The 22928-nt window shown below is 51.8% G+C and overlaps 7 protein-coding genes across 7 annotated transcripts; 2 read left to right on the top strand and 5 right to left on the bottom strand.

Moving 5' to 3' along the window:
- Positions 1-282: 282 nt before the first annotated feature.
- B0T23DRAFT_393492 (glycoside hydrolase) lies at positions 283-2489 on the bottom strand (the record flags this gene model as incomplete). Its single annotated transcript, XM_062838082.1, has 4 exons — positions 283-583; positions 633-1105; positions 1165-1568; positions 1622-2489. The coding sequence occupies 4 exons, from the start codon at positions 2487-2489 to the stop codon at positions 283-285; spliced, it is 2046 nt and encodes a 681-aa protein (XP_062695478.1).
- A 2245-nt stretch (positions 2490-4734) lies between these two features.
- On the bottom strand, positions 4735-8441 carry B0T23DRAFT_418243 (von Willebrand factor type A domain-containing protein). The gene is made up of 2 exons (XM_062839674.1): positions 5321-8441; positions 4735-5228 (listed from the first exon to the last, which is right to left on the bottom strand). Exons 1-2 carry the CDS (start codon positions 8196-8198, stop codon positions 4867-4869), a joined length of 3240 nt encoding a protein of 1079 aa, XP_062695479.1. The 5' UTR covers positions 8199-8441; the 3' UTR covers positions 4735-4866.
- Positions 8442-9566: 1125 nt separating this feature from the next.
- Positions 9567-11040, bottom strand: B0T23DRAFT_426351 (PAP2 superfamily-domain-containing protein; the record flags this gene model as incomplete). The annotated part of the gene is made up of 3 exons (XM_062839978.1): positions 9567-9865; positions 9930-10479; positions 10570-11040. 3 exons carry the CDS (start codon positions 11038-11040, stop codon positions 9567-9569), a joined length of 1320 nt encoding a protein of 439 aa, XP_062695480.1.
- Positions 11041-14512: 3472 nt separating this feature from the next.
- B0T23DRAFT_373787 (uncharacterized protein) lies at positions 14513-15344 on the top strand. Its single transcript, XM_062836816.1, has 2 exons — positions 14513-15217; positions 15323-15344. The coding sequence occupies exon 1, from the start codon at positions 14799-14801 to the stop codon at positions 15069-15071; it is 273 nt and encodes a 90-aa protein (XP_062695481.1). The 5' UTR covers positions 14513-14798; the 3' UTR covers positions 15072-15217; positions 15323-15344.
- A 1666-nt stretch (positions 15345-17010) lies between these two features.
- Positions 17011-18712, bottom strand: B0T23DRAFT_373798 (ribosomal protein S8e/ribosomal biogenesis NSA2). Its single transcript, XM_062836817.1, has 5 exons — positions 18529-18712; positions 18392-18410; positions 18030-18315; positions 17443-17884; positions 17011-17375 (listed from the first exon to the last, which is right to left on the bottom strand). Exons 1-5 carry the CDS (start codon positions 18529-18531, stop codon positions 17340-17342), a joined length of 786 nt encoding a protein of 261 aa, XP_062695482.1. The 5' UTR covers positions 18532-18712; the 3' UTR covers positions 17011-17339.
- A 713-nt stretch (positions 18713-19425) lies between these two features.
- B0T23DRAFT_426353 (uncharacterized protein) lies at positions 19426-20695 on the bottom strand (the record flags this gene model as incomplete). The annotated part of the gene is made up of 2 exons (XM_062839979.1): positions 19426-20631; positions 20690-20695. The coding sequence occupies 2 exons, from the start codon at positions 20693-20695 to the stop codon at positions 19426-19428; spliced, it is 1212 nt and encodes a 403-aa protein (XP_062695483.1).
- A 697-nt stretch (positions 20696-21392) lies between these two features.
- On the top strand, positions 21393-22267 carry B0T23DRAFT_78225 (putative ribosomal protein P2). Its single transcript, XM_062841780.1, has 4 exons — positions 21393-21551; positions 21614-21781; positions 21848-21974; positions 22033-22267. Exons 2-4 carry the CDS (start codon positions 21623-21625, stop codon positions 22077-22079), a joined length of 333 nt encoding a protein of 110 aa, XP_062695484.1. The 5' UTR covers positions 21393-21551; positions 21614-21622; the 3' UTR covers positions 22080-22267.
- The last annotated feature ends 661 nt before the right edge of the window (positions 22268-22928 follow it).

The raw sequence follows: 22928 nt of genomic DNA on the forward strand, positions 1-22928 counted from the left end.
TATGTTTTCACAGGTGGATGCGGCCACTAACACGGGCACATAGTGTACCACTATACACGGCATTGTTCGCCAGTCAGTTTTGCTTCTCAACTTCTGAGGTCAGTGATTGTACTTGATTATTACTAGTCCTCGTTGATCATCATCTGACTTTACGCAATCTCTTCGGAGACTAGAGGAAGGTATCAACTGTCAAACGCATCCGGTTCGTATGTAAGTCTTTAATTTGTAAGCATTGTAACCCTGCTTTGCTAACTGTGAAGAAGATAAAGGCTTGAGCTGACTTCATGATGCCCTCTTTTTGGCAGCGTCGTACAAAGCTTGTATATCACTCTGCCACTGCGTAACGTTAACCCTCACCACGCGGCGGTCATACGTTACCAAGCCGTTTACCTCGCCTTCCACATCCGTCGTCTGTGTATACACAGCGCCGCTACACGCATATCGTTCCACCTGGGCGCGCAACTCGCCAAGCAGTACGTGGGTGCGGTAGTTGTACGAATCTAGGTCAGGACTGATCTCATATGTCTCTGGAATTGTGGCTATTGCTTTGGGGTCGGGCCAGAGGCTGGGTTCGGGGGCAAGTCTGTTAGTGATGGAATCATCCCAAGGGGAGAAAGAGAAAGGCGTCTTACTTTTTCAAATCCGGAACGTGTCCAACTCCTCCGAATTCACCCTGGAAGCCGATTCTGTTGGGGTCATAAGGCGTGTTGGGACTACTATACCAGGGTGTACCGCACTCAGGGCTGGCATAATGGTGGTTGTCGTGGAAATCCCCAGCTCCATGGTCGAACCAGCCAGTTACCGAATCGATCAGTCTTGTCGGGTCAAGCGCGCGGATGGCATCAGTGATATGAAATTCTGGGTAGTTGCCGTTATCGCGGATTTGACCCCAGCCCTCGTTGTAGATTACCCAAGTGATGATACTGGGGTGGTGCTTGAACTGGTTCACCATAACGCTGAGCTGACGCTCAAACTCGGCTTGTTGGGCGGGAGTGGGAAAGTCAGTTGCCAGACTAGCCGCTGGGCGCATGGAGGGCATGTCTTGGATAACAAGGAGGCCAATCTTGTCGCAGGCGTAGTAGTAGAGCTGGGGCTCAACTTTGATCTGGTTAAACATGTGAGTACTCGCCTCTCCAGTCTTTGTCATGGTCAACCGCAACTCACATGTTTCCGAACCATATTCATCCCCAGACTTTTGATCAGATCAAGATCGTATAGCATGGCCTCCTCGGTCGGAGGCAAGTAGATTCCATCTGGCCAGTATCCTTGATCCAGGGGCCCGAACTGAAAGACAAACTTGCCGTTCAGGAGCGGGCGCTGGATCCCGTTCACCACTCCCTTTGAGATCGTCCTGAAACCGGTGTAACTTGTGATTTGGTCGTCGCCCATTGTCACGCTGATGTTGTATAGCGTTGGGGAGTTGGGCGACCAAAGCTTGGGATCAGGGACCTGAAATGAGAACTCTTGGTCTGACGAGGCATCGTGGGTGGCGACTTCGGTGCCGTTTTCAAGGATCGAAACCTTCACCGGAGTCGTGGCCTTGCTGCTGGAGTACACCGTCATGGTCACTGGAACCACCGTCAGTATAACCATCTAATAGATCCCAGGTCGGTTACCTCACCATTCCCTTCCATATCTGCCGATACATCCAGATCCCCAATATAGTTATCCCCTGGGACACTCTCCATCCAAACAGACTGCCAAATCCCCGTGCACGGGGTATAAAATATATGCGACGGCGTCCTCGTCTGCTTCCCATGCGGCGTGTAGAAGCCCGGCTCATCGGTCGGGTCCCGAACAACAACCTGTAACTCGTTCTTCTCCCCGTTCTTCAACGCATTCGTCGCATCAACCGTAAACCGGAAATACCCGCCCACATTATGCCCCAGCTTTTTGTCGTTCACGTAAACCACCGCCTCGTAATCGACTGCTTCAAAGTGTATCAACACCCTTCTCCCCGTCTCCTTCATCCAATTATCTGGGAACTCCAGCGTCCGCTTGAACACCATGCCGGTCACGTTCATCTCTTGGATCCCACTGAATCCGCTCTCGATGCACGAGGGGATCAGCGTCTCTTTCTCTTCTGTCGGCATCCCTCCTCCTCCTTTGTCGTAACCTCCTTCTACTTCCACATCAGGGGTAAGAGTGCTAATATCCACATTCATCCGCGCCGATGACGCAAAGTGAAGATTCTGGTAACGCCAAATTCCGTTCAGGCTCTGCCACCACTTGTCGTCTCGCTTCAGCTGCGGGCGTGGGTGCTGCGGCCAGTGGTTGGACGGGTCGGCGCCCACGGAGGCCGTCCATTCGGTGGTGAGGAGGGCAGGCTGAGGCGCGTAGGGCTGCGGTTGGCTTTCTCCGCTTCCGTTGGGGCCGCTGGGGATTTTGGGCGGGTTCGCTGCGCCTTGACGGATAGCGGATGCGTGGGAGAGGGGAGTAAAGAGGGTGAGGAGGGAGAGGGATAGGGAGAGGAGGGAGAGGGGTGCCATCGTGGTATTCGTTGCGGTGAACCCTTCAACGTTGCCGGTCGCCGGGAATGTGAGAGGTTGCGGGAAGAACGAAGCTCTTGAATTTCAAATCTCGAGAACTGCGGGAGGCCAAGTATATGTCTGATACCAGCTACATCGATCGGTTTGCAAGAGGCCCCGCTACTCTTGAAACAAGATGGGATGGCATATGTTGTTGGTCAACGCCCAGGCACATGGCGTACTGGCGAAGCATCAGGCAGGGCGACGGGTTACTCGACTCATGCCGGTCAGATACACAACATCTTTCCATGATCGTCGGTCAGGGGATCCATTGACAAGGCTTACCTACATACGGACCATTGGAAGGATAATGAGCCCAGACTTGTGATCTTAAAGATCTGCATCTTTATTTGCCCTATCCAATTGCCGGGATCAAGTGCAGTCTTCCCTTTTGTGGGGGAAGCAACTGAACAACACCGTCTTTCTCGATGGCCAAGCATGACAATGGAACCAAACATTCCATCTCAACAAAATGATGATTGATCATGGGGTGTCAGTTCTGGAACTTCCAAGACCACGGCAGTTGGTCAATTAGTCAGTCGAAAGCAGCTCGGCCGAGAAACGGTCAACCGCAGACTCGTATAAGAATGTGATGACACTGCCCAGACAAAGAAAAGCAAGCGAGTGACTGGACTACCAAAAAAAAAAAAAAAAATCCTACGTTGTTGTTCACCGGTGATACCCAGTTTATGTTGTGCTTCGACGGTGATGCTGTGGTTTCTGAGTTGTGGTTGCGTTGCAGGATACAACGGCACTCTCTTCGCTCAACCACTCTTCTTAGCAGCGTCACGAGACACACATAAGATGTTCCCGCCAAGAGGTACGCATGTTACCACTTCTCCTCTACTCGTAAGACATTGATCAAAGGCGCTAGCTAGGAAAATGAGGAGAGAATTCCATTGGATTGGTTCCTCTTATGCAGCTAATGCTGCTGTGCATATGCTCCTTTTCGCCAGATACTGCCAGGTTCAGTAAATCTAGGCAATAAGTAGAAGAGGGAGATCATCTGCCCTATATCCATTGATGAAGTCGCCGCTTTTTGTGATGCAATACCGTTACGTTGAACAGCCCTTCAGTTTAGACATTGGGCAAGAATAAAACAATAGAAGTTTGTTTACCACCTTGCTGAATGGTAAACAACCTAAGTTGAGGTTACATACAGTCCATGCTTACACGCAACCCCTTTCCACGTTCAGTCATACATACCTAGGTAGACTAAGTACAGTGTAATGGTCAAAAAAAAATACGTCACCCCTTACCCCATTGGATATGTAGGGGAGGGTGACAGTAACCTATTCTTGACTACCTATGAGGTTACCTACCCTTTTCTTTGTATACCAGGGAGATTGAATCACTGCTCTACCAAGATACCTACCTACCAGTGGATGCGTGTCCAAAATCTCAAGTTTATGCAATCAGACCAGGCGGGAAGGTAGGTACCTCTAGGTAGTAGGTCTGCATGCATGCTCTTTTACGACCATGGAGGAGATAATATTTGCTTGGCACTTTTGCAGGCCGTTACTACCTACATCTAGGTATGTACCTACCATTCAACTACGCCCAAGACCTCGGGAAACAACTCCGACAGGAAGGTCCACATGGAACATAAAAACCGAACAATTCCACTTCGGACTTATTATGTACATACATCCAATGTCTCACTTGACCACGGCTCGCTTTGATACGTTCGGCAAATCATAGGTAGGTAGGCAACCTGCGCTCCCTTGGCTTCTTTTCCCCAGAAAACCAAAAAAGTGAGACATTCCCACATGCATCTACTCCGCCTGTGCGCAGATAGATGTGCGTAACGTACTACCTACCACGACTCTCAAACCCGCACGCAGTATGACGACGAAGAACAGCGGCGGCGGGGTCTTGAATATCACTGAGCAGTGGTCTCTGTGTGGTTCGGGACACGTGGCCAGGCATAGAAAATTAGTTGTCTGTCGAGAGAGGTTGATGGCACGTAGTGGAGATAGTGTTGTTGTACGGAGACTTAGACTAGATGCCGGCAGGTGTCGTTGAAGAGTGTTGATCTGCCGCTTTTTTTTTCCCGCTGATCTGTAATCTTAGATGGAAACAGTGATGGGGGGTAGCTCGGTGAGTTGGTTCGATCGTGATGGAATTACGAAAGGACATAGGAAAGTGCCTGGCTACGCGTTGCTCAGCACACTTTGGGGTGAACATCATGATCAGTGGGAATGTGTTTGGGAGGGAAGACTAATCAGTTTATATTTCTCCTTCAAGGCTATCTAGGAAATGATCCATGTATGCCCTCATACCTGTAGCCAAAATAAAAGAACCAAGACGGCCCCATCATTGTCCTTGCCTACCCTCCTTACAAACACGCCTTAAGCTTCTCCACAAGCTCCTCAACAGACACCACTCCCTTCTCGGAGCTCTTGGTAAGCTCACTCTTCAACCACTCCCTAGCCTTATCAGCCAACATCTCCCACTCATCCCGCTCCTCCACCAACTTGGCCTCCAAATACGCCAACACCAAAGCTGTGGCAAGCATGTCCGTGTTCGGCATCGACACTCCATAGCGTTCCTCGACTTTCTCCTCCGTCAACTGGGACTGCCCCAAAATATCGAGCAACTTCTCTGTCCATGACCATGAGCCATCAAATTGCTGGAGGCTTACGAGGGCTTCGAGAGGCTCGAGAGGTGTCGCCGTCTCAGGTTTGACTTGGGCGGAGTCTGTTAGGTTGGTTAGCAAACTGGACTCTGGGAAAATAGTAGAGTAAGGTTTTGGTGCAGGGGATTGGGATCAGGGTAGGCTGAAAACTTACCTGAGCTGTTGGAGACTGGAAAGCCGAAATGATGAGCTTCTGGAATCCTACGGGAAACGGCTGGGGCGCCGAAGAGCCCACCTCCATAGGTATTGGAGGCAGCGTTGCCGAAAGCCGTACGTGAACTATTGAAAGTGGCTCCGAGGGCTGTATTTGAGCCCATCTTTGCTGCTGTAGTCACAAACATGTCGTTAGAATCCAATTCACAAGTAGATGCAAGCAGCTCAGCTTCCAATGGAATAAAGTAAGAGGATATGTCAGGATCAGGAGCAGAAGAGGATGAAACAGGAGCAGAGTATAAAGGATTTCGTGGAGGAAAAGGGATATGGAGTTGATCAGAAAGTGACTGATCACAGCAGAGAGCAATTGGTGCAGGATAAGGTGGCTTGGACATATCGAAAGAAGGGTGATCCGCCGAATTGGAATACAAAGCGGTCACCGGTAAACTATGAGAGGAAATGGACTTGCCCTTTATCTTTCCAGGTGGACTTGCCATAGGACGTGAATAATCTGCTGGCGGAGCCGGATTTGCACAAAAGAGCGCCGAGCCAGGAGGCGATGCCGGGGAATATGAAGGCGATGTCGGGAAGAATGGAGCAGGCATTCTTTGAGTATCAAGGAAGCATTCCTCGACCACTGTTTCCGTAGGAGACGAAGCTAAACGAGCAAAGGAGCGCCCCATTTTTCGCGACCTGACGACAGGCTTAGACTCGAAACTCTCAGAAGACTTGTCCGAGGCAGCTCCAGAAACTCGCTGATTCACTTCGTGCTCCGTCCGATCTTTCTCCTCTACCGCGACATAGCTGCACCACTTGCTGCCCACCTGGAAAGTGACCCCGAGCCTGACGGCCTCTCGCTCTACCATATCAGAGAAGCGGCCCTCGTACTTATCCTTGAGCAGCTTCTGCTCGGGATCACTCGAATCCGTCGCGTGGTAAATCCAGCCGCGACCCTCTTCCAGTTCCTGTACCGCTTTGCGGGCGGCGAGCTGGTGGATTGTTTGGCCCTTCTCTTCCAGCACGGCAACTGGGATCTCAAGCTCAAGGGGCCCGTGGGCGGAAGTAGCGCGGAGGATAACTGATTTGGGTGTTTTCTGCGCTGTGCTAGGGGAGAGCAGAAGGTACACGCTAGTCCTGATGAAAGGGTAGAGCGGGGGGATGGTGAAAGGCGCTTGAAGGATTGTTGGTTCGGGGACTGGGGGAACGTGCGAGAACTTCCCTCCCAGAGATAAGTCCGCGTCGGCATCGGGCATCTCGATATCAAGATCAACTGAGGCGTCAAAGAGGGAAATCGGCTTAACTGGCTCGTTTGGCTTGTCAGCGCCATTTGCGAGACGGATGGCCAAAGCATCGGAGACCTTTTCGACGATTTCAAAATCGTCCATTTCCTCATCGATGGTCTTCGCTCCGGCATCAGAGTCCTTGGCGTACTTGATCTCCAAGGTGTACTCCTTGATATGAGGAGTCAGACCCGCCTTGAGCATCCTGACTACCTTGGCGTTCATCTTCTCGCTGTCGGTGACAGACTGCGCAAACCCATTGCCAGCACGAGCGGCACCTTCGATGAGAGCATGACTAACATCATTGCCAATTCCCAAGGTAAACAAGCGGATTGCGCCCTGGGACTCAGACACCTTCTTGTTGATCATGGTGAACAACTGCTCCTGGTTCCAGATCTCGCCGTCAGTGAGCAAAAAGACTTCCAGGTCCATGTCTTTGTAGCGCTTCTCAAACGCAGCTTCGAGTGGTTGATACATCTGGGTGCCTCCCAAATTGGCATCCATCCAACTCACGTACTCCATTGCTAGCCTGAGGCTCTCATGGTCATACGACCGAGAGCCATCACTGAACAGAAACTCGTGAGTGGAACCGAATGAGCAAATGTTGAACTTGGCGCCCACGGGGATGGACTTTAGGAAAATTCGAAGAGCAGACTTGAGGCCTTCGATTCTAGCACCACCCATGGAGCCAGAGCGGTCACAGACAAAGACGATCTCGGGGCGTGTTGACGGTAGATTGAACTTTGGCACCAGTGTCGCCATCAAAGCCCGCTGATGGGGAATATCAGTGTGTGTCTCAAGCAGAGCAATCGGATTGCCGGTGTTGGTGGCAACTACTTGCAGGATAAAATCCTGGGCAAGCTCTGCGGTGCCAAGGGCAAGGGTAGCGGAGGCTTTCTGCAATGACATATCAGTGCCGGCAGCTGCTCCAGAGGAGGTGTGACCGATGGTGACGGAGATGGGATGGGACGGGGACTGGATGCTCTTAATGTTTGAGCCCCCCGGCGTCTCAACATCGACAGTGATCTGGATGCCAGACTTGGTAACGGCTTGGGGCGCATCGTGAAGGGTACCAGGGAAATCACCGTAACGAGGAGCAACAGAAGTTGGAATGGTGTAGCGGATCCCATCCACCCCGGCGTCATTCTTCAGCTCGCCCAGATAAGTGACCTCCACCTTGAGAGAAGCACCAGCAGGGACGTTGCCGACGGTAGTGGTGAAGACATCACTAGCATTGGGAAGCTGTTCCAGCAGTCCGGCGGTTTCGCCCCTGTCGATGGCTTCCTGGTACTGTTTCCGAGCCTCATAACGCTCCTTGACGACTCCACGAATTACACGGTCTTCGTTGATAGTGCAGACAAAACCAACGACGGAGACGCCATCATACAGCGGGAACGTGTACCTCAGCTCTGGGATGCTCTTCTCGGCAGAGGGGTTGACGAATGTCTGCGTCAGAGTGGTTCTGCTTGACGAGCCTACAATGTGCGTGGAGACGGAGAGTTCTAGTTGGGGGAGATAGTGTCTTTGGATAGTCCAACTATTGACGGCTTCGGTGTAGTAAAGACCAGTAACATGGCCATGGCTAGTATGACCGTACATTTCAGGTCTTGTTGATAAAGAGTAGGCGTTGAGATGATTGTATGGAGTAGGTACTTGTTGATTGGGGAAGTCTGAGATGCCGCGTTGTGGAGGAGATCAGCTAGGGAGGGAAGGATGATAGCAGCCAGAAAAGATGAGGAATTGAAAGAGTCTGACTAGAAAGAAGTAGAGACTGGACATCGGTCTCGATCATTATATACCCGTTTTCCTTCACTTCAGACATATTCTGTTGTATGTGTACAGGTGACAAATGATTGCCATCTTTCCTTCGTCCCAGGTATTCTTGGCATATGTTTGCCCAGCTGTGATGCACTTGGCCGGTAAGAAGTTCTACCAATCACACAGTCACTAGCTGCCGCCGGCAGAAAGCGACAGCTGTCAGGCATGGCTTAGACGGGAAATACTCCGCTTTACAATCATGGAGCTAGGCAGCAATGAACAAAGGCAGTGTTCTATGGGCTCCCTCCTATGCACTGCCATGAGACTTGGGGGTTAGACAGCATCACTACCGTATAAACTCGGTCCGTTGATTTTCAGCTTCAAGAGGAAGTTAGGCATAGTGAGTCATACATATGCCTGCCGAAAAAAAAAAAAAAAAAAAAAAAAAAAATCAATTTGTGAGGGAGATGTTGTCTCTTCCCGGAGCACTGTAGATTTTATCCTTTTGGTGCTCTGTCTTTTCCACCTGTTTTCTTAAGGGCGCTGGAGGGTCGAAACATTCAGAATCACCATCTTGCATACAAATCCTGGTGGGCGTGAATACTTGAGGGAAAGCCTCAGGAGGAGCCAGATGATGATGGTGATGAGAGGTCAGAGGGCAAGGAGCAGTCGAAATACATGAACGTTTGTGTTGTAGCCATTCGAAGAGTTTGTATTAAGTTTTTGTACCTAGAATCCCCTCCAGGGGAAAAAAGCAAGAGAGGGTATCATGATCCGTGAGTGTACTGTATTACATGGAGTAAGAATGGAGGAATGTGTTGAGACCCGGTAACGAGAGGGAGAGAGGAAGATGCCTTCTCCTTCTCTTCGGTGCTGTGCGTGTGCTCGTCTCGTAGGCTCCCTTCTAGTAAAGATTCCCTTCCGACATGCGAAGAGATGAAGTGGTCCTGGCCCTAGCCAGATGTAGCGAGAAAGTACCCTTACAAACCCATATTCCGACTCAATCCGTTCGCTCGCTTTGAGATCATTCGTTAAAGGATTACATATCCCTTCTGTACACATAATGTTGCCGTTCGTTGTTGTGTTATGCTTGTTGGCGTTTGCCCTGTGGGTTCCTTGTTCCACAAAACCTCAGACCGTGCTAAAACAGCACAGCTATCATGTCAACCGTCTCATCTCGGACTCCGAGGTATCGAGACTAGTTGTAATTTAATTGGGCTTGTGCATCCTGAGTACGTGCAAAAACCAGTCCTCAATGGGGAGGAGGTTGAGAAGCACGTGGTTGAACTTCCAGGCGATTAGGCAAGCGCAAGCTCCGGCCACCGCATCCAGAACAAAGTGGTTGGCAGTTGCGACAATGGCCGTAAGAATGATGGCAGGGTAAACCATGCCGGTGAAAATGGCGACAAGTCTCTTCCACCCGAAGCGGCCCTGTCTCCTCAGGGGAACGGTGGCAATCGTGAGGCCGATGAGGAAAGAGTATCCGAAGTGCAGGGAGGGCATGGCAGCTAAGGACAAGAGAGTTAGAGCGAGCAGCTTCATTGTGATTTCCGAGTCAAGATCAAAACATACCGTATTGGTTGCAGAACTTGTTGGTAGTCCAGACACTGCTATCACCATCCTTTCCGTGCACGGTATCCACAAATCCATACGACTTGGCCTCCTTCGCGTCCTCGCCGTTGTAGGTGGGGTCGCTGAGGAGTCTGGGCGGCATGCAGGGCCAGAAAGTAAATACGATGAAGGCCAAAAGGTTGCACATGGCCATGGTACGTCTCCGGCGCTCGTACACATCCGGGCCGAAGTGGTTGACGAAGTTGCGCCAGTCGCGGACAAGGGCGCCTCCACCATGGTTCTCGTGGATGCGGGCGCGGGGGCGAGTGGTGGTGACGTAGAAGAGGACGATGAGGAAGAGAATGGTGCCGGGAATGTGGATGAAGGAGTAGGTTCGGTTCGTCCACTTGAGGATGGTCGGGTGTCCAAGGAACCAGCCCTGGACGATGGGCTCGACAAAGATGCGCAGGCGCTTCTCCATATGAATAATTTGAAGGGCATGCTCGCGCGCGGTATCGACTGTGCTGGCCTTGAGAGTTACAGCCGTGAAGGCTCGTCCAAGTTGGTAGACCTGTCATGGCACCGTTAGCTATGATTCGTGTGCAGGGGACGTGATGCGACGCTGACAAGCGCGACAGCCCGGGACTTCGGAGTGGCATACCCAGTAAATCAGAGCCCAGTACCACACCTCGACAAGGAAGGGGAACTTGCGCAGGACGCGGCTCAGTAATCGGTCGCGATGAATCTCGGTGTTCGGCGTGACGACCTCCCGTTCCCAGCCCATAAACTTCAAGGTGCGGAACCTCTTTCCGTATGGGAGATCCTTTTCGATCGCCTGGTTCTCTACCACAGTCGACGACGAACTGGACCGCGATGGGCTCCACGGTCTCCTGCTATCGCTGGTGTACTCATCTTCCTCGACCTTGGCTTTCCTGCCTCCTTCGAAATTTTGCTCGTCGTTCAAAAGCGATGCGGATGGTAGCGCCTCGGGGTCGGTCTGATCGAGCGGGTGCCAAGAAGCTCTTCGGCTTGAGGCAGTTGAGCTGGTGTAGGTAGTGTTGCGATTGACGAGGGTACCACCGGCGAGGAGACCCACGACAATGCCAGGCTCCAATATGGCTCCGATCGCCATTGGCTCGGGTGCGAAACTCGGAGTGGAGAATTAGGTTTATAAGGCTGGACGGTAGGACTGCTTGAACGGCTCGAAAACAGGCGACGGCTGTCCAAGGCTGTGAATTCCTTGAGTTCCAATGGGCGCGACTACAATCGCAAAATTCCACAAAGCCAGGAGATGGGCGAAGAAGGAGGGATGTCGCGGTGGTGTTGTTGGCGTAATTGACGACGAAAGCGGTACAAGTATAGAAGACCGCTATGGAGGGTGCAGTGTACTAATTGCGCTCGCTGTGTTGCGAAACCCGGACTGACAACGGTGGACAAGCAAGGCGACAGCGACAGCCACGAAAAAACAACCGGGCAACAGCGAAAAGAAAGGGCAATGAAAAGCGCAAAAAGTAGGCCCAAACGGCAAGGTTTGACTGGAGATGGGCTGGTTATAAAGGGCGGGCTATTCCACAGTGTCTATCGATCTTGGCAGCTTGGAGGGTATGGATTCACTGCATCACATACTATGTGAGACCCAGCGAGTGGTGTCGATTAAGCCACTTACAGCCTTGGCGCTTGCGGTGCCCCATCGGCAGGAGGGAGTGGACGAAAGCGCATGGAGGCGCTGGCTTCGACCTGAGGCAAAGAGAGAGGGTGGAAACAAGGTGGAAAGTGGAAGGTGGGCGCGCGGCCCGAGGACAAGGGGTAAAAAACTGCAGGGTAACAAAAGGAATTTCTTTTTTTTTTTCTCAAGGGGAAAAGAATGCTCTCGATACGCGGATCTCTGTCCAATCTTGGGAAATTGTAGGGATGGTCCCGTCCGTGACGTGTGCACGGCAAGGTGGGAGAGCAGAAGCGGTTTCTTGCCAAATCCTCAACAGTCCGGTCTTGTCTACCATATACACTAGAGCAGGCACTATCCAGTCGTCACGTCTGCCGTTACCTGGCCACCCATTGATGATAGAAATATCGATCATGTTGTACGTAGAGTAGTTACGGTGCTCACTGCGGCATTGTATGGTGTACACAGGTAGCCATGAGTGATGACGACGCGGCCGCCCCCTTCCAATCTTTCCCCGTGTGTTTTACCGATTCGGGGCCCCGGTACACTAGAGGCGCCAAACTCCGTCGTCTCCACGGTCAAGCGGCGCCCGGACATTAACCTGACCCCGTAGAGGTAGCCATTGCGACTGTGGGCATGGTGTCACACGACACCTCAACACTTTGTGTGCGCCAAGCAAATCCCCATACAGTACTAATCGTCATGACGCATGGCCACTGGTTGGGTGTCGGTGTTTGCAATCCCGTGCACAAAGGGCTGCCAAGGCACAAAGCCCCCTTCTTTCAATAAAATGCGAGGGTGACCAGTAACACAGCGGCACCGGTGTTAGAGCTTCGTCGACCTAACAAACCCCCAACCAACGGTGACTGGATCCTGCATCTTCCTTGGGACCCCTTACATGTGGGCGTTGACATTCCATGTCCGGGAGCTTTTCGTTTACTTGTTGCCAGAATGCGCACAGTTTTGCGGCACGAGATGTGCAGGAACGTCCTCCGACCGAAGTTTGAAGCATTCCTCTCCTTTTAGGGCAGCCAACCCTGCAGAGACTTTGAGGAGTAGAAGGAGGCAACCAAGCCGGCCAATCAGCTGTTGCGATTTCTGCATCTAAAGAGCAATGCCTCACGGTGCCTATGCATGCCCAGCTTTCAAGCTCAGATGATGATTGACTGAAAGTTAACAAGGAGACATGAATCGCTGTTCTATCGAATTTTCGATTCGCGAGCGAGTGGACGAGCCTGATAAGGACAACCTTGGTACACGACCATCACGACCAGGAACGGACGCTGCTTGGGGGGCTGCGGATGCCAAGAGCTTGCTTTTGCCGAAAAATAGATGTCAAAATAAGCTCTTGGCGCCCCACAGTGCCCAAGCAGCTTTGCCGAGATCCGCTTTATATGGGGCCTGGCTACATACCCCCCCCCCCCCCTGCTGAAAGGACAGCCAGGCTCGCAAGGTCCGTCGCCGACACCCCGACCCCGTCGGCTCGCAGTTGGTTACCTAGGTAGTTCAGTTGTTATCGTGAAGTTTTCACAACCAGAAGCATACTCTCAGAAAGTAACAGCATAGGTTCCATTCCCAAGCGGGGAAGAGTGGTGTAGTGAACAAAGCCATGAAGCTTTGCTTGTATGTACTGGTCCGTGCCCGGTACCTGACAGGGAGACAAGACTGGACTTTGGCTCGCAACCGCAGCAAAGGTCCGAGGGACCGGTCGAACAACCTCGCCTGTCCATCCCCGGCTCCCCAGCCGTATGGTTTACCTAATCGATGATCATGACGACAGAGACATGGATCGGGGGGAAACGGCAAGCCGAGGCCTGACAAAAAAGTATTCCGCATTTCCTATCAACACCTAACGATTGTTCGTAGAAACAAAAAGAAACTGAAATGTCAAAGGGACGGTCAATCCTCGAGCGAATTGGGTAGTGTACTACATACCTGCAGTTAGCTGTTATGTTGGTATGTATTGCACAAGTCACCTTCCCAGTGCACGATGCCCAGTTATGTACACTAGCTATGCCCCGTAGTCCTGCAGGGTACCTCTATCATCGTCATAGAAAAGGAGTTATTGCGAGATCACGACAAGCAAGACATCTGAACTGAGGGTAGACAAACGAATAATCGTCCACTCAGCGATGGCTAGTTTTATGATCTGTATACTATTTTCACGTGCGCACGCCCCTGTATTCACCGTTCACTTACATTACGCGGCATAGCATTACTTAGACACGGGCAATTCCACTGGAAGTTCTAGCATCTCGTGCATAATAATGGTCCGTCGTTGACATAACGGTATCGTAATCGTACACAACTTCCAATGAAACGGGGAGACCTTGCGTTCCGAGCCCGAGCTCCGAGTCCGGTCGGCGTGCCAGACCCCATTCTTTCCCTGCGAGCCCCTGGAGCGGATCTCCAAGGAACATCGATTGCCGCGCTGCCGTGGGCTGCTGTCCTCCATGTCTTCCATTTCAGATTCCATTTTAGTTTAGAAGCACTGCTCCATTCTCTCAATCCACCACCTCATTTTGGCCATGTCTGGCCATTGCACGACAATCTTTGGCGGCCCATGATGCCAGCGGATTATCGCATTGAAGATCGCGGGTCCAGCACTCCAGAACGGATACCATAGTGCCACGTTGCGGCAACATCTGACAACGCGGGGATTTGCTGCCGGGTTCCTGGGGGTGGCCAATGTCGCTCATGTTTCTGAATGTTCGAATTTGCGCTGACGGGCAGCTGGCGCTGTGGTCGGGGAGGGGAACAGAGATCCCGTTATCATACATCCCGTCGGAAAAAGCATTCGTTATCCAGCCAATCAGCCATACATTCAGGTTACACAGCAACTGCTGTGAGAATCGATGGGTCCCATTTCCGTGCATCCCCGGTCTCTTTCCCCCTGCGTCTGATGTTCGGGGTCTCTTCCATGGTCTCTTCAATATTCCTACTCGATACTTCATTTCATATGAAGGGCCCAGAGCATGTGAAAAGCCATAGAAGTGAAGTGCTCGAGAACCATATCACTTGAAGATGATAGCGCAGCTCAATATCTCGCTCTAATACTCGGTCTAGCGGTAAAGAAGTCGTACGACATACTCAAATGAAATCCGGATAGATCATATACGGTGTGGTTCTCGAAACCAAACTTCATGCGACTGGACCATCAAACACAAGTCGTTGGTTTTGGGGATTTGAGTTGAGACAGACTCTTCTGTACCTTACGTACTACCCGAATGTGGAAGCTCGACGCTGTACTCCTAGGCTTGCCTACTCGCGTCTTGTGTCCGCCATGGTACATAAAAGACCATAGGAAGTATCCTAAACCCCCACAGCTCTTCACCCTGACTGTTTGCCCGGTTCTTCACCAAAGTGTACCTCAAGAGTCAAGACCACATTCTCCCCCTAGTCGAGCCAAGAGCCGTGAGTCTATAACATGTCCTAGAAAATTTCATCACGCACCACTAGTCAGCCATGATCTCTCTAGAAACATCAGTCACCAATATTGATAGCCAGTGGTCCTCAAGCCACAAACCACAAACCACAAATCACACCAAAACAGGTCTCTCGGGGGGAGGGGGGGGACACCCAACTGCAAAGTCGACAAACTTTTTGCAATCCTCAAACTCCAAACCAAATATACACTATTAAAAGGGTGAAAAAAAGAAAAAGAGAAAAAAAAAACCATTTCAAGAAGCAATACACACCCCCGTCACCGATCCCTTGGGCGGATACTGATGTCCCTCCTTCTCGATCTTAGGCTCGCACTTGCACCACTCGTCTTTCGGCACGCCATCCATGATCTTGGGGACGTGGTGGCCGCAGCCTACCCAGGTTACGCCGTCTACATACGGAATGTTCATCAGCAAAGAGTCGGCAGAGTCGGCAAAGGAAGATTAGTTTATGATTAAAGTGAGTGAGTCAAAAGTGAGGACGGGATAGGTAGGTAGGTAGAGGTACGGCAAGTACGTCAGACAAGCAGGATTGATTGATGCCCAAGACTTAGGTAAGACGGAGGAGGGGATGGTGTGTGAGCAGAAAGATTGTTTGTGTTTGGTCGCTGTTGGTTTGTGGGTTGATGAGGTTGTGACCCAAGCAAGCAAGCAAGCAACGAACCAAGGATAGGTACCTATTTAGGTAGGGACCGGAAGAGCCGGGAATGATGGAAGAGATGGGCCGCAAGTGATAGGACAGCAAGTCAACTTACGGCAGACAGGACATGCTGTTTTGTGGCACATGCTGGGTGAGATGAGGCCCGGTGGTTTGTTGAGAATTTTGCGGATCTTCAGCTCGCTGGTAGCAGTGGTTCGGCGAGTGTAAACTTTCTTGGGAGATATCTCTCGCGACGATGTACTTAGCACAAGCCGGAAAAAAGATGTAGTATGTGGTGCCTCGGTGTAAACCAACGGAAAGGCTGTGCTCTCGGCTTAGGCTCTTCCACTGCCAAACCAGACATATGCGAAGAGCTCGGCCGCAATGAACATGACGTATCAATGATGAGGTGTGCCAAAGCACTGGAACTCCGCCTCAATGGTTCAAAATATCTTTTTTTCGTCTCCATGAAAGGATCAGCTTGGGAACTTTCAACAGATGCTAATTATTCCTAATCAGCTTCTTGTCCTCTCTTCTCGCGAATAACGGGTGCCTTGCCTACCTCTACGGACATATTCTTCTCATTTCCTTCATCAGCGATGGCCACGGTGGTAGTCGGGACCAGGAGCAAAAAAGTAAACCAGCCTCAAACACTTCACTTTGTCTGGTTTGCGACTGCCTCATAGAGTGGACTACTTATCTTCTGACGGCTGGTTGACGAGGCCAGAGCCTCTCGAAAGAATAAATCATCCGAATCCAGTCATGACTGGTTCTTCCGGTTTCATCCGTTAGGGTTTCGGTTGTTCACCTTAGCTTGATCTAGTTGAAAAGCTCGTTTGCACATTCTCTGTTAGATTCCCAGCTTTAAGGAGAGGGTGACCGCGATGTAACTTACCGATTCCTGCGCTTTCCTTTCCCGGTGCCATCAAAGCTGGGATCCAGAAACATGGGCAAATTGCTTCTTTGTATCGCTTCCAGTAGCTCTTGGTTGGTACGGTATCAGCGTTTCGTTGACCGTTGAGCGGTGGCAAATGGGCTTGAAGAGTACAGAAGTTACTCGTCGATCTAGATACCTACTTTTGATTCTTGGAGGCTGGGTTGACCATGGAACGATGAGCTCGAAACTGCTCTCCTTCTCAACTTAAGATACAGAAGACAAGCTAATTGCTCTGAGCTGATGTAGAAGTCAATGTATTGCCCCTATGTTAGTTGCTTGCGGTGTTGTATATGGAATCGACTAGTAAATTTCCATCGACTCAGGATGCAGGGTTCCATACGGCCATTTAGACTAGACCTTTGTAAGGCTGATCGCTTGCCAGCTGCTCGAGACCCATGGGAGTGAACCTCGATCAAACGCAGCAGCAATCAGAGAAGATATGTCTATGTGTGTTATCTTTATATTCCATGTCTTCCAAACAATGAAGTGAGACAACCAGCCCAAAACAATTGATCGGAGGGTATAATGTTCTACCGCAGATTGTGTGTGTATCTTAACCACTATACTACCTAACTGAACCCCCGGACGAGATATTCTGCGCGGCCGTGAGTGTAGGTCCTCTTTCAAAACACCAGACGCCAGTCCCAGATGCAAAATCAGATATAACGCAATCCCTTTACAGTTGCCGCCCAAGAGACTAGACATATAATTAGACAAATCAAACCATCACCCTCGTTCACTCTTGCGCTTAAACCAGGAGCACAGCGTTCAAGCATCCGTCGTTCTGTTGGAAGTTAAGGATTAGCAGTTCGTCCATGTAGAGTTAAGAAGCGAGGTTGCGTTGGTCATACCTCAGGGTTGTTGGTGATCTGAGCATAACGACCCCAGGCAATTTTGCCCGACGCGGTGACCATACCAAGATCGGAAACGTTGACCTCGATAATGGTACCCTTGGACAGAACACCAAGCTGGGTATAAAGGGGGTTGCTGGGGTTCTTCTTGACGCCGAGAATGGGGAGCTGGACCGTGACATTGAGGGTAGGGTGGGTGACGTTGGCCTTCTTGTAACGGAGACCCATGGGCCGGATGAAGCGTTCGTACTTGACTGGGCGTCTGGTGAAATCGGGTCCGACGAATGTTGGCTTAGTGACGACGCGCTTCCAGCCCTTCTTGTGCACCTTCTTGCCCGTCTTGACGACCTTGAAAAGCTCCTCTTCGCTGATACCCTTGACCTTAGGAATAGGGACCGAGAAACGAGCGGCCTTCTCGGCACGCTTGCTCTTGATCTGGGAACTGCACGAAGAAAACGGTCAGTCTCTCGTCATCGTATGGGACCCTTTCCAACCTCCATGACCACTGCCATCATCGCAATCACATTGGCCTCCACCTCCGCCTCGGCTGTTCGCTTCTCATGTGTCCTCCCATTCAAGTGACGTACCTCAAAGCCTTCGCACTCGTGGGGTTCGACCGGTCGAGCAGATAAGCGGGAACGGGGTTCGAAGGGTCCTTCTCCTCGGGGGCGCCCTTGACATTGCGCTCCTCGTGCTGCTTGATGGCCTTGCGCATCTGGATCTTCTGGGCATGACGCTCCTTGGCAAAGAGCTTGGCCCTCAGGCCACGCAAGTTCTGTGCATTCTCGCTCTGCTTGTGGCCCTCACGGGCAGCCTTCTTGCGTGCGCGCTCCTCGGTGTCCAGACGCTTACCGTGAAGCTTCTGGGCGCGTTCTGCGAAACGAGATAATCGGTTAGGGACTGGGAACAGGTCGACGGTAATCAAGATCGAGTGCGAAGGAAACTATACCGATGTATTCGTTCTGAGGCTGTATTTAGGAAAACGTCGGTTAGCATGGTCTGCTCTCAAGTGATCGGAAGGGGTCATGATGTTGAGGAGAGTGGCTGTGGATTGAGAAGGGCAATTCGAAGACATGATATCCGTACCATATTGGTGTTTTAGGCCCTTTGAGGGTCTTGCGGTTCAAGATATGTGGCGACGCAATCTGGCCTTTAGATGTTGTAGGGCGACGAAGGGCGACGAGAATGACGATGCGGTTTAGGTCAATATGCTTCAGTACCTCTACCTATGCAAATGCCTGCTGAACGGACGTCTTGAAGCCGATAAAAAAACCATTCAAGGCTAGCTTTCCTTATCGGGCGACTCCTCCAGTGGCGGAGACCCGTAGAAAGGTGGACATAGTGGGGCGGTTTTATCACCTGTCATTGGTTGATATCTCCTTAATAGATCCGTGCCATGTCCAGGAAAACGTGGAGTGGGTTCGGATGAAGGTGCCAGCCAGCTGCAGGGCATTGGAAGTGCACCACGGCAGCCAGAGCCGCCCGTTGAGGACGAGAACCTTGATGGAAGGCCAGTGGACAACTTCTGTATAGATCTGGAGGTCACCGTTACCATTCGTAGAATGGCTCCTACAACTAGATCATTACCAAGGGACACTAGTTGTGTGGCTCGCATAACCCGCTTCAACGAGCACAGTAGGTATGTGTCATGTCAACAAAGGCAAAACCCAAAAACGTGATATGCTTGGGGTGTTGAGATATCTAGATACGCTACACCGTGTCATGACAACCTATACTATAATCCGTCCGACGGGCTCTATTGCCAGCCAACGCCCGCCAATGAAACCGGAATCCGTGCAAAATGACTAAACTCCAGACGCTGATGCAAAATGTTTCTGGGTGTCCGTCCTGTCTTCCAGCCAACGCCATTGCAAAACCGTCTCCAGAAAACGAATTCCTGCCTTGAAATTATCACGATGCGCCGAAACCTTCCCAATTTAGAGGCAAAAGAAAGAAGGAGACACGCCACGCAACCACGACATATCAGCGGTCTCCGGCTCTGGACTTGAGTTTTGCAAGTGCTGCCCGCTTTCTTTCCTCCTTCTCGCGCTTCAACCTCTTCTCCAGCGCCTCCTGCTCCATGTCTTCTCTGCGAGCCTGCAACTCTGCCCGGCGTTCCTCCGCGTCGATGTCGGACAATCCTGCCTCCATGTCTGAGTCATCCTCTTCCAGTGACTCGTAACCACCGCGACGACCATAGCCGTACCCATCATCCTCATCTTCGTCGTACTCGATAAAATCGTCCAACTCCTCATCCTCCTCCTCGCGTCTCCGGGGACGTGAGAATGAGGCGCCATAACCGGACAGCCCACGGCCCCTACTCGCGCCTGCCGAGGTGGATGCTCCTGGTTTTGTGGTGGTGGCCCCTGGGCGGGGACGTGCCGTGCCTTGGTATCCAGTCGTCGCTAGAGCAGCCTTCTTTACCTTCTTCTCCTCCACGGCATTTTGGCCTGTCTTGGACTTGGCGCCAGCCGGGGCTGAGGGGGTGATACTCCGCTGACGGTTCGCAGTCGTGCCATTGGTACCATTGCGGGTTGGCCCAGCTGTCACACCGCTCCTCCCGGTAGTCGGTGGCCTTACATCCTTCTTGCCCTTCTTCGCTTCCTCGGCCTTTAGTTCCTTGCGTTCCTTCAAGGTCAACTGCTTCTCCACCTTCTTGTGCTGAATCTTCCCAACGGATGACAGCATGGGCTGATTGGCCTGGGCCCTTGCCATAATCTCTGCATACGAGCGTTTCTTCGGAGGTCCAGAGCCGGCGACAGGAGCGCTAGGGGCAGGTCGGCTGACGAGCGGTCGCGAAAGTGGAGCCTTATTCCCATTCGAGCTTGTTCCTCCCACCTTTGACTGCGTCGATGTGGTCTTGGTTAACACCGGAGCTGTTGGTTTCGTGGACGAACGTGGTTGCGCGGTGCCAGTGTAGCCAGTTGTTTTTTCTGCGGGACGCGTTGGGTTCGCATTTCCTGTGGGGCGCTCCGTCGGTCGGTCGGCGGGGCGCGCTGTAGAAGGTTTCGATACGTTTCCATTCGGCCGGGCACTTCCATTTGTCGCTGGTTCGGTACGCGGGGCCTTTGGCGCAGAACCTCGAAGGTCATCGTCGGCCTTCCGTTTAGATGCTACTGGGACATCTTTCGTAGAGATCGATGATGACGATGGCTTTTCGCCCGTTATCGATGCAAGCAAATCCGAAATCTGCACACGTGTCAGCCAGCCTTTTAAAGGGCAAGCGCACTAAAGAATGGCAACTTACCGGCATGGCTGCGGTTGTATCGGTGGAATAACCTTCTTTTTACCAGCTTTGCTTATCCTTCTCCTGCGTTCAAAAGACGGAGAGTTGTCCAGGCATCGAACAAGAGGAGAAGGAAGTAGGTGGCAGGGTTTTATATGCTTTCGTCACAGATCGCCTTCCGCTGACGATGCAAGATGCACAGTGGGACAGGCGCGAATGCTTTGGCCAAAAAGACGGCGAAGAATGAGTGTGAGTATGCGAGGTCGCCAGTCGCCCGATAGTGCCGAAACCAAGAATAAGAATTGGGCTGGAGATGGGTTGTTGGCGAAAGAAGAACAAAGAGTCCTGCGTGATCGGGGACTTGGTTTCGCAACTTTTGCTGGGCAGAGACAGAGACGGGAGCCAGGATGGTCAGCGTAGTGAACGACCCACCCAGTCACTTCTGGTCGGAGCGGTGAATCGCGGTCTCCGAGGTCAAAGTCACAGGCCCAGACGGTCCAGACCAGCAGCGTGCCAAGCCGCACGTCACCGAAAAAGTTGTGTAATTGCCAAGAGCGCCCAAGGCGTTATGAATTGGCCAGCTTTTTATGTAATTGCAAGCGGCCGGCAGGCAACGACGGGAAGGAGCTTGGCGAGAAAGAACGCACGGGATCTGCCCTAAGTCGAGTGGATTGGTCAGGTGATTTGAGGCTTGTGGGCTTTCGTGGGGCGCAAAATTGCGGGGCTTCACAGGAACGAAATTGTAAAAATAATCCGTGATCGGGTCCCGTCCGCGAACTTCTTTCCGAAACAGTGAACTTCCACCCCCAAGAACCTAAGAAGAGTCTTTCTCCGCCACAACTCAGCGGTTAAACCTGATTGACATCTCTGGTTCTCCAGCTCAGTAAGTTTTTGGTCCAGCTTTCCACAGCCGTAGGATTTCCGTCTAACAACGCGACCTTCAAGACAGACAAAATGAAGCACTTGGCCGCTTACCTCCTCCTCACCCTCGGTGGCAACACCGCCCCCTCTGCCGCTGATGTCAAGGCCGTCCTTGAGTCCGTTGGCATTGAGGCCGACTCCGAGCGCCTTGACAAGCTCATCTCTGAGCTCGAGGGCAAGGACCTCAACGAGGTACGACCATTGTCTAGAGAGCAAACTTGAGTGTCCGGCGCACGTAGCTAACACGAGATATCACAGTTGATCGCTGAGGGTTCCTCCAAGCTCGCTTCCGTCCCCTCCGGCGGTGCTGCTGCCCCCGCTGCCGGTGGTGCCGCTGCCGCTGCTGGTGGCGCTGCTGAGGAGAAGAAGGAGGAGAAGGTTGAGGGTAAGGACACATTCAATCGCTTGCGCCGTCGTATTCAGCTGCTAACTGTCGGGTATAGAGAAGGAGGAGTCCGACGAGGATATGGGCTTCGGTCTCTTCGACTAAGCGTCTCATACCACTGTCCGGTAACATGGCATGGTATTTTCCGAGAAACCTTGACGGATTGTACACGCGGTTCGAACGTCACCTGCATCACATTCGCCTCGACGGCGGCAGCAGAGCTGGAGTTCTTGGGATTACAAGGGCACGTCTTTCATAAGGGCGTCAAACGGCACATAGGCGGAACAATACAAGTCGCAAGGTTTTCTTCGGACCTTTTTGTCCCTTCGTGATCATACATGTGCGTGCTGCGCTGTTCTGGACGTCTGCGCCTGCAGCTAAAATTGCTGGGAATATGTTGCTTGAACATGCATGTTTGTGAGCTTTTCTTTTCCGTTTCTGTCATCGCACTAATATGGCGTCCCAGCGGCGGCGCCCTGCGAGAACGTTGGTAAACAAACCCCTTGACTTTCACTTGACATCAGCTCCATTGTCGTCTCCATCCATTTATCGATACGCACGGTTGCATGTGGTTTCTTCAAGTCGGGCTTCCCTGTTGTTTTTGTTGTTGTTGCTGTAAACAAAGCTTGGCAAGCCCATCACTGGAGTTTGCGTTTCCCAGAGAAAGGATCCATTTCAGCGGTTGCCGCGAGCAACCATGTAACATCACCCCGTGTTTTGATTGGTCGCAGCTCCACAAGTCAAAATACTCGCTCCTAGCGAAAGCCAACAGTCAGCACGCACCCAGGACCCCAATCCAGAGCGAAACCCCCCATCGTCTCCTCTAGCTTCCGTCCACGACATGCTTCATCCGCGCCGCACCACATGATTTCTCGCTACCCTCGTTATTCTTGGTTCCATGCGCTACTCTGGCACGTAAATTCGCAATCGTCCACGCAGCTCTGTGTTTATTAG

The sequence above is a fragment of the Neurospora hispaniola genome (assembly GCF_033458365.1).
Source record: "Neurospora hispaniola strain FGSC 10403 chromosome Unknown B0T23scaffold_2, whole genome shotgun sequence".
Lineage (NCBI taxonomy): Eukaryota > Fungi > Ascomycota > Sordariomycetes > Sordariales > Sordariaceae > Neurospora > Neurospora hispaniola.

Coding starts and splice junctions, on each gene's coding strand:
- B0T23DRAFT_418243 (XM_062839674.1), bottom strand. CDS start 8,198: ATGTACGGTCATACTAGCCATGGCCATGTTACTGGTCTTTACTACACC. Junction 5,229..5,320: donor TCCAGTCTCCAACAGCTCAG/GTAAGTTTTCAG, acceptor CCAACCTAACAG/ACTCCGCCCAAGTCAAACCT.
- B0T23DRAFT_373787 (XM_062836816.1), top strand. CDS start 14,799: ATGTGGAAGCTCGACGCTGTACTCCTAGGCTTGCCTACTCGCGTCTTG.
- B0T23DRAFT_373798 (XM_062836817.1), bottom strand. Junction 17,885..18,029: donor ACGAGTGCGAAGGCTTTGAG/GTACGTCACTTG, acceptor TTCTTCGTGCAG/TTCCCAGATCAAGAGCAAGC. Junction 17,376..17,442: donor AGATCACCAACAACCCTGAG/GTATGACCAACG, acceptor AACTTCCAACAG/AACGACGGATGCTTGAACGC.
- B0T23DRAFT_78225 (XM_062841780.1), top strand. CDS start 21,623: ATGAAGCACTTGGCCGCTTACCTCCTCCTCACCCTCGGTGGCAACACC. Junction 21,782..21,847: donor AGGGCAAGGACCTCAACGAG/GTACGACCATTG, acceptor GAGATATCACAG/TTGATCGCTGAGGGTTCCTC. Junction 21,975..22,032: donor GAAGGAGGAGAAGGTTGAGG/GTAAGGACACAT, acceptor TGTCGGGTATAG/AGAAGGAGGAGTCCGACGAG.